General features: G+C 32.0%; 1 protein-coding gene and 1 long non-coding RNA gene across 3 annotated transcripts in view; one reads left to right on the top strand and one right to left on the bottom strand.

Moving 5' to 3' along the window:
* LOC126887724 (uncharacterized) overlaps positions 1-8,360 on the bottom strand; it is a 92,575-nt gene extending 84,215 nt beyond the window's left edge. The window contains exon 1 of the long non-coding RNA XR_007699169.1: positions 7,655-8,360. This is a non-coding gene — a long non-coding RNA (uncharacterized LOC126887724). The remainder of the gene's footprint in view (positions 1-7,654) is intronic.
* LOC114327263 (protein bric-a-brac 2-like) overlaps positions 1-15,932 on the top strand; it is a 55,794-nt gene that overhangs the window by 33,157 nt on the left and 6,705 nt on the right. Inside the window, exon 5 of one of the 2 annotated variants that reach the window (XM_028275808.2) lies at positions 8,497-9,398. The exons of the other annotated variant lie outside the window; for it this stretch is intronic. Coding sequence (XP_028131609.2) covers positions 8,497-8,729 — 233 coding nt within the window. The 3' untranslated portion in view covers positions 8,730-9,398. Of the gene's footprint in view, positions 1-8,496; positions 9,399-15,932 lie in introns of those variants that run through there. 2 annotated transcript variants of the gene reach the window in all.

Genomic DNA, 15,932 nt, shown 5'->3' with positions numbered 1-15,932 from the left:
GTATTTCTGTGATAATTCTATGTGTTGGGGCCCGCATCCCACACAAATGCATTAATTAATATTGAATTATTTAAGCAGTAATTAAAAAAAAATTAAAATGGTAAAAAAATCAAATAGGGCTAACTGAGACAAAAAAAAGAGAATGTTTAATTTATGATTTCCAATCAAACTCAGTTTTTTGCTTTGTTTTCTGTCAAATATCAGGAAAATACAACCGACTTCCAAGACAAATTAAGCAGTTATCTTCAAAGGCATTTTTATATTCCATGTTCTAATCATTTCCTCAATGTGGTAATCAATTTTGCAAGCAAATTTTGCTTAGAAGCTGGTAATTATTTTGTACGTTTTTTTTTCAATTTCTACCCACCGATGGGCCTTATAGTCCATTCACTCACGGTAAAATATTGCAAAACCTCCGGATTTTAAAAAACCTTTGGATTTGAAACAAGAGCTTGGATTGACATGAAATTTGGTATAAGCATAGCTAACATGTCAAAGAAAAAATTGATATTGTGCCAATGTATGTTTTTGCTCCACGGTTGAGTCCACCCCTTCTCGGGGGTGAAAAAATATACCGTCAAAATACGTCCGGAACTGACTAATTCTAAGCAACTTTTGTTCAGTAGAGTTTTTTCATCAAGTCAATACATTTCGAGTTATTTGCAAGTGAATATCTTCATTTTTCAACAAAAAATAACACGTTTTTAGACGGTTTTTCGCAAATAACTCAAAAAGTAAGTATTTTATCGAAAAAATATTCTTAGCAAAAATATAGCTTTTAAAAAAATTGAACAAATGTGTGCAGTTTGTAGACCCAGTAGAAGCAGAGTTGTAGCTAATGAAAAGTAGGTTCTTATTCGTCAAATTCCAAATCGAATATTTCAACGTAAAATAATCAAAAAACGAAGCACTTTTCATGGAAAACTCATCATAACTTGTTTAAATGTTTAAAAAAGCAATATTCTTGTTTTTTTAAAAAAATTTCTAGCATAAAAAGTAAGCAATATACGCTCAGAATAAATTTGATCCCATTTTTTGGATAAAAAAAACTGGTTAAAATAACCCCCTAATTAACATCCCAAATGAAATTAATCCTTACCGCTTCACAAGCTACTTTACTTATGTATTGTTTATATGCTCTGTGAGCTTTATCGGTATTAAGTGCTTATTTATAAAAGGGCTGTAGTAGAAAGGACTTGAACAAGTCACTAATCACGAGTATATGCAATTTTTTTTATTTGGCTTAATGCCTCGACAACAACTAATGGCCATTGGCATGGTACAGTGGATTTTTCAATCAGGTACCTAGTCTAATGGGTAGTGTGTGTGTGTTGAGTAAATATCTTGTTACTTAGCAAAGTCGTCATTGTTCTTGCAAAGAGACGCTAATTGTATCCGAACGTCTGCGGTCCCTCCGGTGAGTACCGATCCTACAAGGATAGAAACTATTTTCATTTATTAATTTTTAATAAATGAAAAATTCTTTACCCAAGGTATGCAAATTTTGAACAGTCATATCTTAACCAATTTTTATCTTCCAAAAAAGCAAAAATCTGAAATATTCAGAAAAGCAAAAAAAAATTTTTCAAAATTTCAAAAAGTTGTTTTACTTTAAATCCGAATGTTAAGAAATATAAGCACTGTGAACCGGTGACACTTACAGATCATAAATAATATAAGTTTTTTCCAAGATTTTCATAAATTTTCAAGATTTTTTTGTCAAAAAATAGAATCAACATTATTTTAAGCTTTACTTGCTTAATTTTGATACTTGAAACTTGTTTAAAAAAAAAACAAAAATAAAAATTTTTTACCACTTTAAAAAAGTTGTGATGATTTTCACCGAAAAGTGCTTTATTTTTTGGTTATTTACGTTGAAATATTTGATTTGGAATTTGTCGAATAAGAATCTACTTGTCATTAGCTCCAGCTCTGCTTATACTGGGTCTACATACTTCATACATACACCATTTTTTTAAATTTTGTATACGCTATATTTTTCCAAGAATATTTTTTCGATAAAAACTTAATTTTGTAGTTGTTTGCGAAAAACCGTCTAAAACGTGTTTTTTTGTTGAAAAATGAACATATTCACTCGCAAATAACTCAAAAAGTATTGATTTAGTGAAAAAACTCGATAGAACAAAAGTTACTTAGAAGAGTTACTTAGAGTTAATCAGTTTAGCCATTTCCGTACTTATTTTGAATGTATGTTTTTTCACCCCCGAAGGGGTGGCACTCATACCCAGGGCAAAATCATATATCGACACAATATCCCTTTTTTCTTTATTAATGAGAAGTTGTTGCGAAATGTAAAAAAAAAGGAAAAATGATCTTTTTTACATTGTCGTAATAACATAAATATCTGTAAATTTGTTTTAAGTAAATGGTCGCTATAAAGGGGCCTACTTCTTATGACCGCCTAGGGCCCCATGATGCCTTAAACCGTCACTGTCTTTGACCTCTCCCCTGTGTTGTTAGGTTTGGTGTAAAGGGCTTATCAGAAAAATTAAACAGGATAGGAAATAGGTACAACAGTTAAAACAGACAACAAACTCAGATCTATCCTGCCCAAAACTATGTAATTATCATTACAACCGAACTGTGGGTAATCCCATATAAGCATTAACATTTTTTATTCTCACTATATATGAAACATTTTTAAAAGCGTTGAATGAAAATAGCTGGAAGTGAATAAGTAAGGTCTCGAGAATTATTAGTACTGCTCCTGACTACAATAGACACACAAATTAGAGACTATTAGAACGATATTAATAATGTGACAACACTGATTTGGACAAGTAAATAAAGGTAAATACTGGGAATAGTATTTTTAATAGTTTATATATATATATATATATATATATATATATATATATATATATATATATATACTTTCAGTGAAACTATGAGTTTGATTTTTTATGAAAACAGAATTCATATTAATATCCAACTTTTTAATATTTTTTTATGAGTTTAAGATGTTTGAATCGCATGTGATAATAATGAATGTGTAGTTATAGCGTTGACTGATAAATATACTGGATAATACTATCCGTATTTATCAATCAACGGTTATAGTAAGCTGATACAATGACAGTCCACAAATTGGTCCTTGTTATTTATACCTGAGCAATGAGAATTAATAAAGACAGTCGCTTTATCTACTATCTCAGCATTGGATTATGTTATATGTGGAATAATATGCAAATTCGTTAAAATCCTTTATAAAAGGTATATTTAGTTTAAAAATTCCCTTAAAGGCTTACATCATAGAACGTTTTCGAACAAAAGAGTTCATCATCAGTGAGGTTTTTTCAAGCTTTTACACCACAGTCATCAAATTCAGTGAGACGAAATTGAGAGATTCCTTCATGTTATTGTGTGCCTATCTTTGTTGTGCATTGCTATTTGGTTTATTCTAATTTACATACATCAATGTCACTGTAATATTTATAAAAATTGTTTATTAATAGTTCAGCAGTATTTCTTACAAATTTTTATCGAAGTACCTTATTTTGTATCAGCTTACTGCATTAAAATTTCATACTACTTAGTTATCACTGAGCCGTATTCTGAAAGATGTTGAAATTAGTTTTAATTTGTCATCAGTATTTAAACGTACTACCAACATGCCGGCGATAGGGTATGAGGTGCCCGTCTGCTTTCTAGCACAGGCGCCCTTAGATTGTTCTCAATTAGTATTTTGTAAAACATCATCAGAAAAAAAAAGCTCATTTGGGCGCCCCCAAACAAGGGCGCCCACCTGCAGTGCATCCCATACAGGCCCGTTATCGCCGGCCCTTTCCATGTTGTGTTTTGATCATCTTGCAGTCAAGAATTAATAGTAAATTCTACCAATTTTCTTGTATTCTCTATTCTTTGTCGGTTATCGCGATACCTTGGCCCAACTAACTCCCTTGACCCTTGATTCAACACGCCATGTTAAATATTAGTGGGGACAAAATGAAGCCCTGTCCTACCCTTCATATTTGTACCTCTTCAAAATTATCCCGGCAAATTATGATGTTTGGACATTGATGCCAGTAAGACTTTAAGTCTTTATTATTAATACAGTGGAACCTCGATAACTCGGATTAATTGGGACCGCGGCCGATCCGGGTTATCGAAAATCCGGGTTAGCCGGAGAATATGGTAAAAATTAATAAAATACGGTATACTTACAGATAAACTCCGTTAGAATTGAAATAACATAACACTCAAACACAAACCTAAGCAAACAGAAGCGAACAATACAATACTGTATTCATACAGTCACAATCGGAACGATGTTTTGTTATTATGTATTAAGAACAGTGAAAACTAAGACCAGTGATTAAAAAATAATTTTTTAAATAGTCTTTCTTAAACAATGCTAACACAGTTTGAAATAAAAAATAAAGGAATACTACAGACAGGTTCCTGTTGTTTCTGCCGGCTTGTGCCATGAGTCATTTTTACTATCGTATAGTTCAAATTACACAAATACACATTATCTTTCAAATATTATATTACATACATACATTTTTATTGTTGAAATGTTTATCTGATAATTAACTATTTTGATGGGAAATAAGGCCACAATTAAATTGAAAAAATAATTTTATTAACATTTCGACGCCCAGAACGGGTGTCATTGTCAAAATATAAAATATGTACTGAAAATCAAAATGTTTATCTGATGAAAATCAATCCGGGTTAGCCGGACTTCCGGGTTATCGGGGCCGACTTATCGGGGTTCCACTGTATCTACCTGCTGAAAAATAGCAATAGATCATTATTTCCGTATATTTAACTCAATCAAAGGCCTTCTCAAATTCGATAAAACACATACCAGATGGCGGGGATCTCTGCGTCTCTGTACCCTAGCTTGAAGACTAAATTTTGCTTTTCTTGTTATTGTGGAACCTAAACTGTGTATCACTAAGTTTTTCTGACATTTTTTGGTACATCCTTGAGTGCAAAATTCGAAAAAATATTTTTAAATCATGGCTTATGAAGCTGATGGTATGGTAGTCACTACGACTTCTAGTATTTCATTTTTTGGGTATCGTCACAAAAGTCGACAGCAGCCAATGCGTTGGTATATAGCCAGTCTCATAATTTTTTTACCTATAATTTTTACCTGATATCTATAATTTTTTAAGTATGAAATATTCCAAAATTGACAATTTTTGCTGTAACATATTAGCGCTAAATCATAAAGCTTAAACTTCTAATAAAACCTGCAATAAAATACAAATTATGCTCTCATTTCTCAGAATACGATTCATATATTTGATAATTCCATTGTTACATTTGAAATATAACATAAAACTAACTTTTAATCGTGTTTTTTATTGCCTGCTACGCTGCGTTACTGAAGGATTAGTCAAGTAAGAGCTATTTTGCTTACATAATACATTGTACATAGCTCAAAATATACACTCACCGGCACAAAATTCCACCACTAAAAATTTTTGATTAAGTTTGATACCTTATAACTATAACTTTATTATTTGTACTCCGATTTTCAAGATTCTTGCATCAGTTTGTAGATACATGTATTAACCCTTAAACGCCCAACCTTTTTTAGGTTCCATGTACGCCCAAGGGTGGGTAAAAAATGTCCACCTCGAAAACAGCTAATATATTTGTTGAGAGTTGTTGGAAATGGATTAAACTTAAGAATATTATTCTTAATAAACACAGCATCTTCTAAAATATTAATATAAATAATTTACAAACCTTACAACAAAATTACAGTGTACATCAAAATTAACATAACAGTAAAAGCCAGTAATTCAGATTTGTCGATTTTTTCCACATTCTTCCTTTCAGCCTCCTCATTGGCAGATAATTATGTCGATTATGTAAATATACGTCGATAATTATATGGATTATGTTCCTACCAATAAGAAATTATATAGAAACCTTTAGAAACAAGTTTTATCAAGGGTGTACTTTTTATGCCGGCTCATATTTAACTCAAGATATTACTTTTATTTTTAAAAATATCGGTAGAACCAAATTAACATTCGATAAAGGGCTGTCTTTTTAACAATAAATAATTTTTTTTAAATTTTAAAACACGTAATAAATATGTTACAAAGGAATACGCATTAGGTGGACATTTTTTACCCACCCTTGGGCGTTTAAGGGTTAATATCGTTTGCTATTATTCCGGCAACAAAAAAATTTTGCTTAGATGGCATACTAAGGGGATGAATAGAAGCGTTGTATTTTCCCGTAACTTTAAAAAATTCTGTGGAAAAATTGAAGAGCTGGTTTTGTTTCATAGTCCTTTCAGGTCCTTTCGTATTATCCCGGAGGCATCGTGAAGATTTTGTTTTTTGAATTATCCAAATATCTCTTTTCTTGTAAGAGCTGCGCAATTTTTTGTAAATAAAAACACTGACTTACCCATAAACATAGATATCTTAAGTAGAGGTTGGATTGATAAGATTAAAAGGGCCCGCATGCCATGATGAATTTAGAATAGGCAAGAACAGGCAAGGATAACACATCTTATTTATTCGATGTCAAACAGATTGCGAGCAATCGTTGCTGCGAGAGGTGGACGTACCTGCTATTGAATTGTGTTGTTGTTAATTTTGTAATTGATGGATTCGACCGTTACTTGATGGAAGTTCATTTTATCTAACAATAAAACACTGAAAACGTTTGTTTTCTATACTTCCACAAAATTTATTACAACTATGTGACTACAGCTGTTTCGGCAGAGTGCCTTTCTCAAGTGATTTAGATTACTATGGGTTTGCCTTTTTAAAGTCTTTAACTGAAGAGGTTGAGGAGTGGGGAGCTGTTTGTCCCGAGTTGGTCATTCAGAATTATATCTGTATTTTTCAATTTATTAATTTCCATAGATTCTAATAAAGATAGCTTAAGGCCTTTATTTTGAATATGCAGAATTTGAAACTGTTCATTAAAAGAATGATTATGATCTAGAAGGTGAAGTGCGTATGTAGAAGTGTCTGTTTTTATATTGTTGAAAACCCTTTTGGGTTCTGCTATTCGTTTGTCAACGGTTCTGCCAGTTTGACCGATGTAAGTTTTCGGACAGTCACCACAAGTTAGTTTGTAAACACCACTCTGTAGTTGTTTTCTCTTTCGGCTCTTATTGTTCTTAATATATTTGCTTAAGTTGTTATTACTTCTGAAAGCTGGTGTTATTCCTTTCTTTTTTATGTATCTGGCTCTTTTTGTTGTTATCTTGCCAGTATATGTGATAGAGCAGAAGGTACTGGGTTCTTTCTGTGGTGGTGGATAGACTAATTTCAGGGCTTTCTTATGGAGTTTTTGGTTTAAAATTTTGTTAATTAAACAAATAGCAGTAAACAATGGCTATAACGAACAAACAATTAACAAAATTTGAAACCAAAAACTCCATAAGAAAGCCCTGAAATTAGTCTATCCACCACCACAGAAAGAACCCAGTACCTTCTGCTCTATCACATATACTGGCAAGATAACAACAAAAATAGCCAGATACATAAAAAAGAAAGGAATAACACCAGCTTTCAGAACTAATAACAACTTAAGAAAATATATTAAGAACAACAAGAGCCCAAAAGAGAAAACAACTACAGAGTGGTGTTTACAAACTAACTTGTGGTGACTGTCCGAAAACTTACATCGGTCAAACTGGCAGAACCTTTGACAAACGGATAGCAGAACACAAAAGGGCTTTCAACAATAGAAAAACAGACACTTCTACATACGCACTTCACCTTCTAGATCATAATCATTCTTTTAATGAACAGTTTCAAATTCTGCATATTCAAAATAAAGGCCTTAAGCTATCTTTATTAGAATCTATGGAAATTAATAAATTGAAAAATACAGATATAATTCTGAATGGCCAACTCGAGACAAACAGCTCCCCACTCCTCAACCTCTTCAGTTAAAGACTTTAAAAAGGCAAACCCATAGTAATTCTAAATCACTTGAGAAAGGCACTCTGCCGAAACAGCTGTAGTCACATAGTTGTAATAAATTTTGTGGAAGTACAGAAAACAAACGTTTTCAGTGTTTTATTGTTAGATGTTAATTTTGTCTGGTGTTGTTAATTTTAGTGCGTTTGATAATTTTAATTAAATAATCCTTCAAATCAGTGTTGTTGTTTACAGCTTTTACAAAAAAAGAGATACATATTCAAATAATTCAAAAAACAAAATATTATGGATGCCTCCGAGATAATACGAAAAAAGTATGAAAGAAAATTAGCTCTTCAATTTTTCCACAGAATTTTTTCAAGTTAGGAGAATTAACAACACTTCCGTTCACCCCCGTATAATGCCATCTAAGCAAAAATTTTTATTACCGGAATAATAACAAACAATATCAATACATTTACCTACAAATTGATGCAAGAGTCTTGAAAATTGGAGTACAAATAATAAAGTTCTAAATTTATTGTCAAACTTAATCAAAAATTTTTAGTGGCGGAATTTTGTGCCGGTGAATGTATATTAATAGTAAATGATTGCAATTTAGGAAAACAACTGAACAAGATTAACTACCAGTGTGGACAATGCATGAAAAAGTTTTCAAGGCGGGATCACTTGAGGACTCACGAGAAAAATATCCACGGAGAATTTGCAGGGCCGTTTAAGTGTGTCATATGCTCGCAGATGTATAAAAACGCCGAGAGTTTGAGGAAACATATTGCCAAGTTTCATTTTTCGACGATCAATGAAACTATTCAAAGAATAGAGATAAACGCTTGAGTTTTCCATGGTGTAGCTAGATCAGTTTTTACTGTAGTCTATAAATGAGTAAATTTTGATTGTAAAAGTTAATGGGATCAATCATATTAATATATGTTGTGAGTTCATTAGTCTAATACAGTGTGTTCAGTATATTGAAACAAATAGAAGCCGCTAGGGGCCAAATCTGGTGAATAGGGTGGATGCATCAACAATTCGAATTTTTATTCATGGATTTTAGTCATTCTCAATTTTTCAGTGACATTTTTCTTTTTGGTGAAAAATTTTTATTTTGACGAAAAATATTTTTTTTCTGTAAACCGTGTTTTTTTTACAAATTTTTTCGTTCAGCTGGTCTAAAAGGTTATACTAATATTCAGAAGTTATTGTTTTACCAGTTTGTAAGTAATCCACAAACAAAATTCTCCTGGATCACTTCTGAATAACTATTCGCGGTGTGCAAGTACTTGGAAAGGGAAACGAGAAACGACCGTGCGCGAGTCGCGGAGAAATATTGCAACTATCTTAAATAATTCATATTGTCAATTAAAATTGTCAAATTGACGTATATTTCATACCTTCTGTCATTGACAGAGAAAAATTATATATTGCTCCACAATATTGATATGATATGCAATTATTATATAAAGGTAAATTTAATTAATTGTATTTTGCTTGCAGTACTGCATTTTAATAACTGATTTTATTTACTACATACAATTGTTTACGTTTGCTAAACATAACCTGCATCTTATTTTTTCTTCTTATTATTTTTTTCGACTATGGTCTTGACAATTATCCAGCAACCAGGACTAATATAATTGGCCAATATAATTAAAAGTGCGAATAAAAGTACAGAGCGTAGAAATAGAGGTCGCTTTGCCGAACTTGCACGGTCCCAATACCTATGCTTTAGTATTATATATGGAAAAAACTGATCTAACTTTACACTGGAGTATATGTCTTCGGAAAAGATATTTTAAAATAATTTTAAAACTCAATAACTGGCCATTTACGATCATTCTAAATGGCCTGGTGCTTTGCCAAAATCGGGAATTTAGCAACAGAAATACCATACAAACATAAAAATAATAAGAAAGTATTTACTTACAATCTGTGTACTGCGTAGTCACAACTTAATACTTACCAAGTAGGTACTGTACTTGCGAACTTTTTCGTGATCTACAATCTACACTTTACAACTTATCTTCAGATCATAAGTACATGTAATTAACAGCTAAAACAACATAAGTTGTTATTAAGACTGCGCTAAGTTCTAGATTTTAAGATTGGTTTGGATCGGTTAAATTCAAGTATACTTACATATCAGCAAGATATAAACAAGCTATTCCAAATAATCAACATTTTCCGAATGATCATAAATGGTCCGTATTTAAGAGTATGTTATTACGGATGGACTGTTACCAAATTTTACTTTTTTTCTCGAGTTATATTCATATTATTAGTCGTTATAAGCCTAAATGATTATTTATACCAAAGTTTTCTTAATTTAGTGAATAACCCATTTTTTATATTATTTTTATGTTAAGATTCATCTAGTTCAGCGTTTCCCAACCGGTGGGTCGCGACCCACTAGTGGGTCGCGGGCACATTTCAGGTGGGCCGCGGCGTGGATCTTACATTAGCTAAGTAGTGTACAGAGTACAGAATAGCGTATCATCATGGGTGAGGGATGGGTCGCGAATATGGAAAAACATCAGAAGGTGGGTCGCGAGACATAAAAGGTTGGGAACCACTGATCTAGTTGATTTTATTTATAGTGAGTGATCGAATTATTAGAATTATCTGGTGAAATTAATTTTAATAAAGGCTTTTTATAACTTTTTAATTATGATGTATTTTTAAACAAAAAGTTCAATTTTACCAAATGACTAATAAGTTTAGATTGTATTAAATAATAGAATGATTTGTACCAGAAACATACAATAATTTAATTGTTTATATAGTAATATTTAACGATTACATATGATTGTATTTGGCTTTAAACTATTTTTTTTTAAGTCTGATCGATTTTGTATGAATAGTCTAATGCTTTAAGACAGTGCACGTCTGATGGTTGGGTTGTCAATAATGGATTCAGCATATTTAAAGCAAAGTTTACCGCCATATGTCATGAATTCTACTTGTGGCACTACATTTAAGGGGCAACAGTAGCGATCAACAGGTAGCAACAAACGCGGTCCAAGATTGCGGCTGTAATTTTGAATATTTTGTCGAGATATTTGGCACACATATTCGTAATATAATAAAGAATGGCGGTACAGAGCCCAATTTGAGAAATATGTTAGTAAGTGGAAATTACTCTATAAAGAAGAACAAAAAAATAAACTTTCTTCAAATAAACTTTTTTATTCCATGCCTAGATTTTGTGTCATATTGGACCTAGTAAAATTTTTTATCTCTAACAAGAAATCGAACATATTATAAATAAATAACTGATTAGTCAACATAGAGAAAGTGTCACTGTCATTTTGACAAACCTGCGTCAGATTTCTGTTCTGTTGTCTGCATAGGTATTACGAACACTCGATACGAATCGTATCCGCCATGTTTTACCGTAGCGCCGTAGAGTGTTCGTAATCCCTATGCAGATAACGGAACAGAACTCTGACGCAGGTTTGTCAAAATGACAGTGACATTTTCTCTATGTTGACTAATCAGTTATTTAGTTATAATATGTTCGATTTCTTGTTAGAGATAAAAAAATTTGCTAGGTCCAATATGACACAAAATCTAGGCATGGGGTAAAAAAGTTTATTTGAAGAAAGTTTATTTTTTTGTTCTTCTTAATGGCGGTACAGGCTCCTTTTTGCAATATTTTATTTAGTTATACAGGGTGTTAGTAAATAAGTATGAAAAATTTTAAGGGCTAATTCTACATGAAAAATTAATGCCAGTTTGTTCTATAAACATATGTCCGCAATTGCTTAGTTTCGGAGATACGGGGTGCTGAAATTTTTATTTCAAACTGCCAATTTATTTATTGCTCTAAGACCAGTTGAGCTACGAAAATGAAATTTGGTGAGGTTTAAGAGGTAGTTATTATGAATTTTATGACATACAACTAAGAATTTTGTATTCATCATTGGCGCGCCTACTGGCAATGGTCTGAATTATTTTAAAGAAAAAAATAGTACTCCACTGAGATATTTCGAATACGAAAATTATTTTTAAATTCCACGTTTAATTTATGATAAAAAACCTTTCTTGCCTTTTTTTCATATGATGCACCGTTTTTATGCAGAAAAATAAAACACCTTGGCGCATATTTTTCATTTCTTAAGGCTACGGCTCCACGGGCGGGAAATTGACGCTAGCAGTAGCCGTAAAACGAACTTAAGGTTCCGCGAAACGAAATAGGAATAGCCGAACTGAACCGACTACGCACAAGTCCTGTAGTCGGTTCAGTTCGGCTATTCCTCTTCCGTTGCGCTGAACCTTAAGTTCGCTTTACGGCTACTGCTAGCGTCAATTTCTCGCCCGTGAAGCCGTAGCCTGATACATCATCAAGAAATCCAATATAATAATACTAAACTAGAACAATAACAGAAAATATTACTAACACCATTTCAACTAGGTACAAAGCTCCAAGAAATGTTTAAAATGATCTCCTTTACAGGTAACAGAAGAATTTAATATTCATCATTGTCGCGCGTACGGGTAATGGTCTGAATTTTTTTAAGAAAAAAATAGTACGCCACTGAGATATGTCAAACTAAAAATCATTTTTGAATTCCTCGTTCAATTGACGACAAAAAATCTTTCTTCCCTTTTTTTTATATGCGGCGCCGTTTTTATGCAAAAAAATTAAACATCTTAACGTTTACAAAGTATTTGAACTAAGTTTCTATGCATATGGAAACGACCTCAAATACTTGGTAAGCGTTAAGATGTTTTATTTTTTTGTATAAAAACAGCGCCTCGTATGAAAAAAAGTAAAGAAAGATTTTTTGTCGTAAATTGAACGATGAATTCAAAAATGATTTTTAGTTTGACATATCTCAGTGGCGTACCATTTTTTTCTTCAAAAAATTCAGACCATTACCCGTACGCGCGCCAATGATGAATATAAAATTCTTCTGTTATTGTTCTAGTTTAGTATTATTGTATTGGATAGTTCTTGATGATGTATTAAGAAATGAAAAATACGCGCCAAGATGTTTTATTTTTCTGCATAAAAACGGTGCACCATGTGAAAAAAGGGCAAGAAAGGTTTTTTATCATAAATTAGACGTGGAATTTAAAAATAATTTTTAATTCGAAATATCACAGTGGCGTACTATTTTTTTTTCTTTAAAAAATTCTGACCATTGCCCGTAGGCGCGCCAATGATGAATACAAAATTCTAAATTGTATGTCAAAAAGTTCGTAATAACTACCTCCTAAAACTCACCAAATTTCATTTTCATAGCTCAACTGGTCTTAGAGCAATAAATAAATTGGCAGTTTGAAATTATAATTTCAACACCCCGTATCTCTGCCCTTAAAATTTTTCATACTTATTTACTAACACCCTGTAGAGTAATTTCCACATACTAACATATTTCTGAAATTGGGCTCTGTACCGCCATTCTTTATTATATTACGAATATGTGTGCCAAATATCTCGACAAAATATTCAAAATTACAGCCGCAATCTTGGACCGCGTTTGTTGCTACCTGTTGATCGCTACTGTTGCCTCTTAAGAAAATATTCTGCAATTGAAGTTTATGACACTTGTGCATTCTCCATTTTAATGACCTCTGTACTGTTGGACTCACGCCATATTAGCCCAACTTAATTTTCATGTTCGGTTTTCAAAAAAAAAAGACGGGTTGTACTTTATAATTTATTATTATGACTTAACACACATACAATTGACCCAAGTCGGGTCTCTACGACATTAATACTGTGTCGTCGTATGCGCAACATTCTTCTCCAGCACCACATCTCAAAGACATCAATTTTTTGCGTTATTGGTCGCGAAGAGTGATACGTTTCTTTCTCCTATAGAAATATTGAGAACATAAGGGATCATCCATAAACTACGTCGTTGAGAAGAGGGGGGGCTTGTTTATTACGGCGGAGTACGACAGATGGGAGGGGGTATGAGTGCCCATTCGACGTCGTAAATGGTATATTTAAATTTGTCGCTATTGTGTCTATAAAAATAATTTTTTACTAGCTTCTACCAGCATTAAAGTATCAGATATTCATATAAAAACGTAAATTTTTTGATATGAAATTGAAAATAAAACAAAACTTTTACGAATAAATATACCTTTGTTAAAATTAAAAAGAATAATTCTATTATAGATACTTTTATCGCATACTTTTCATTTCGTTTTTATCAGTCACGGCGTTAAAATAATATTAGGTAGCACTTTTGTACAGGACAACAAACAATAAGACATTGTTCTTTGGGTTTAAACATTCGCTTCTATATGCAGAACAACGTCTGGAAGCAAAAAATATTAAATTGTTAGTTCATTTATGTGCTGCATACCGTGTGTGAAACAACAGTTCTGAAAGAACGAATCGTGGTCCAATGCTATTTAAATGCATTAATTTTTTTGAATACTAAAAAACTAATAAAGATTTTTGAAAAATTTAAACGCAGATGAAAGACTGCATTATTGCCGAGGCCAAAAGTTCATGAAAACATCTATAATGTTTATTTTAATAAGTTACAGGGGTGAAGAAAAAGAGAAAATTTTGTCTAATTTTTCATTTCAAATATTTCATTCAAAAGAAACCTTTTGTTTATTCTAAGGGACTTTCAACCCTCAGTAATAATGTAATCTTTTATTCTGCGTTTAAATTTTTCAAATATATTTATTAGTTTTCTCAGGATTCGAAAAAAATTAATGCCTTTAAATAGCATTGGACCAAGATTTTACGCCTACCCCCTCATATTTGATTAAAAAAAACAGAAATAATATTGATTTTTTTTAAATCAATGAAAGGAAGGTCGTGAGTTGCAACGAAGACGTCGATATGGGGGGGGGGTCGTCTCTAAACGACGAATTACGACGGAGGGGGGGGTATTAAAAAGTTCAAATTTTTTACGACGTAGTTTATGGATGCTCCCTAAGTACATTCACCAATCTCATCTTGATTTTTTGAGAGGTAGATCTCTCTTTCCAAAGTTTATTTAGGCGACTCATCGCATTTTTTGTTATACTAATGCGTCTCCGAACTTTTGCTTCACAGTTGCCATCTTTAGATATACTAGATCTGAGATAGTTGAATCTGTCTACTATCTGGTATTCTTGCAAGTGGTTACTTACCTGAATATGTCCATCACCATTACCTTCGTTTTGTCTTTATTATTTTAATACCAACTTTAAGGCTTTCCAACTCAACTCTTCGCAGTAGATCTAGCATTTCTTGCTCATTTGCTCCTTTACGTGAAGTGTTATCAACAAGTCTTAAATTTGAGATTTTTGTACCAGCCACTTCTGCTCTCTTCTCTGGTCATATGGAGAGCATGTAGAACAATAATGGTCTACTCAAAAAACCTATTTACTTATTTCAGTTGTTACTGTTTTGAAGCATCGAATGTTACAGTAACGTATTAACATATAAGTAGATACATTAATTATTATTGTTTAATATTTGATAGAAATTAATTTTGAAATACTTATGAGAAATATGTGCCTTATGTTTTGCCTTAGAGCATAAGTGACCTTAATAAATTTGTGTGATATTCATATATTTCATTTTAATAATTTTATTTACAGAATCATTTTTCAAAATATGTAAACTGGAATACTTCAATACTATTTAGTATTAGTAAACGTGATTTATAAGGAAAATCGCCTATTTTAAAGGGTGTATTCTAGATTCGCCGGATTTTCAGGTTGGATTCCAAAAAGATCCTCTAGTCGAGGTGTTTCATTTGGCATATCCTTGAATAACAACTTTACTTATAACCAATTGGACTACACCATCTTTGGTGATTACCAAAGTTAGACCAACTTAATCATGATTCATATATTATTTAACGTAATTAATCAAAACAGTTTCCATATTTTGAGAAAAGATTTCTTACCCGTTGCCATATTGCAAACTGAAACCAAATTTGTTAGACTGGTAATTTAGAAGATAATATTAATTTTGCTTGAGTAATATACTTGCAGTTTAGTTTAGGTTAGTTAACCAATGATTGTTTAGCAGTTTGTTAGAGATGTTTATTTCTTAACGTATTATAATTCATTATA

Source organism: Diabrotica virgifera, chromosome 7 (assembly GCF_917563875.1).
Source record: "Diabrotica virgifera virgifera chromosome 7, PGI_DIABVI_V3a".
Lineage (NCBI taxonomy): Eukaryota > Metazoa > Arthropoda > Insecta > Coleoptera > Chrysomelidae > Diabrotica > Diabrotica virgifera.
This window is presented reverse-complemented; position numbering and strand designations above follow the sequence as displayed.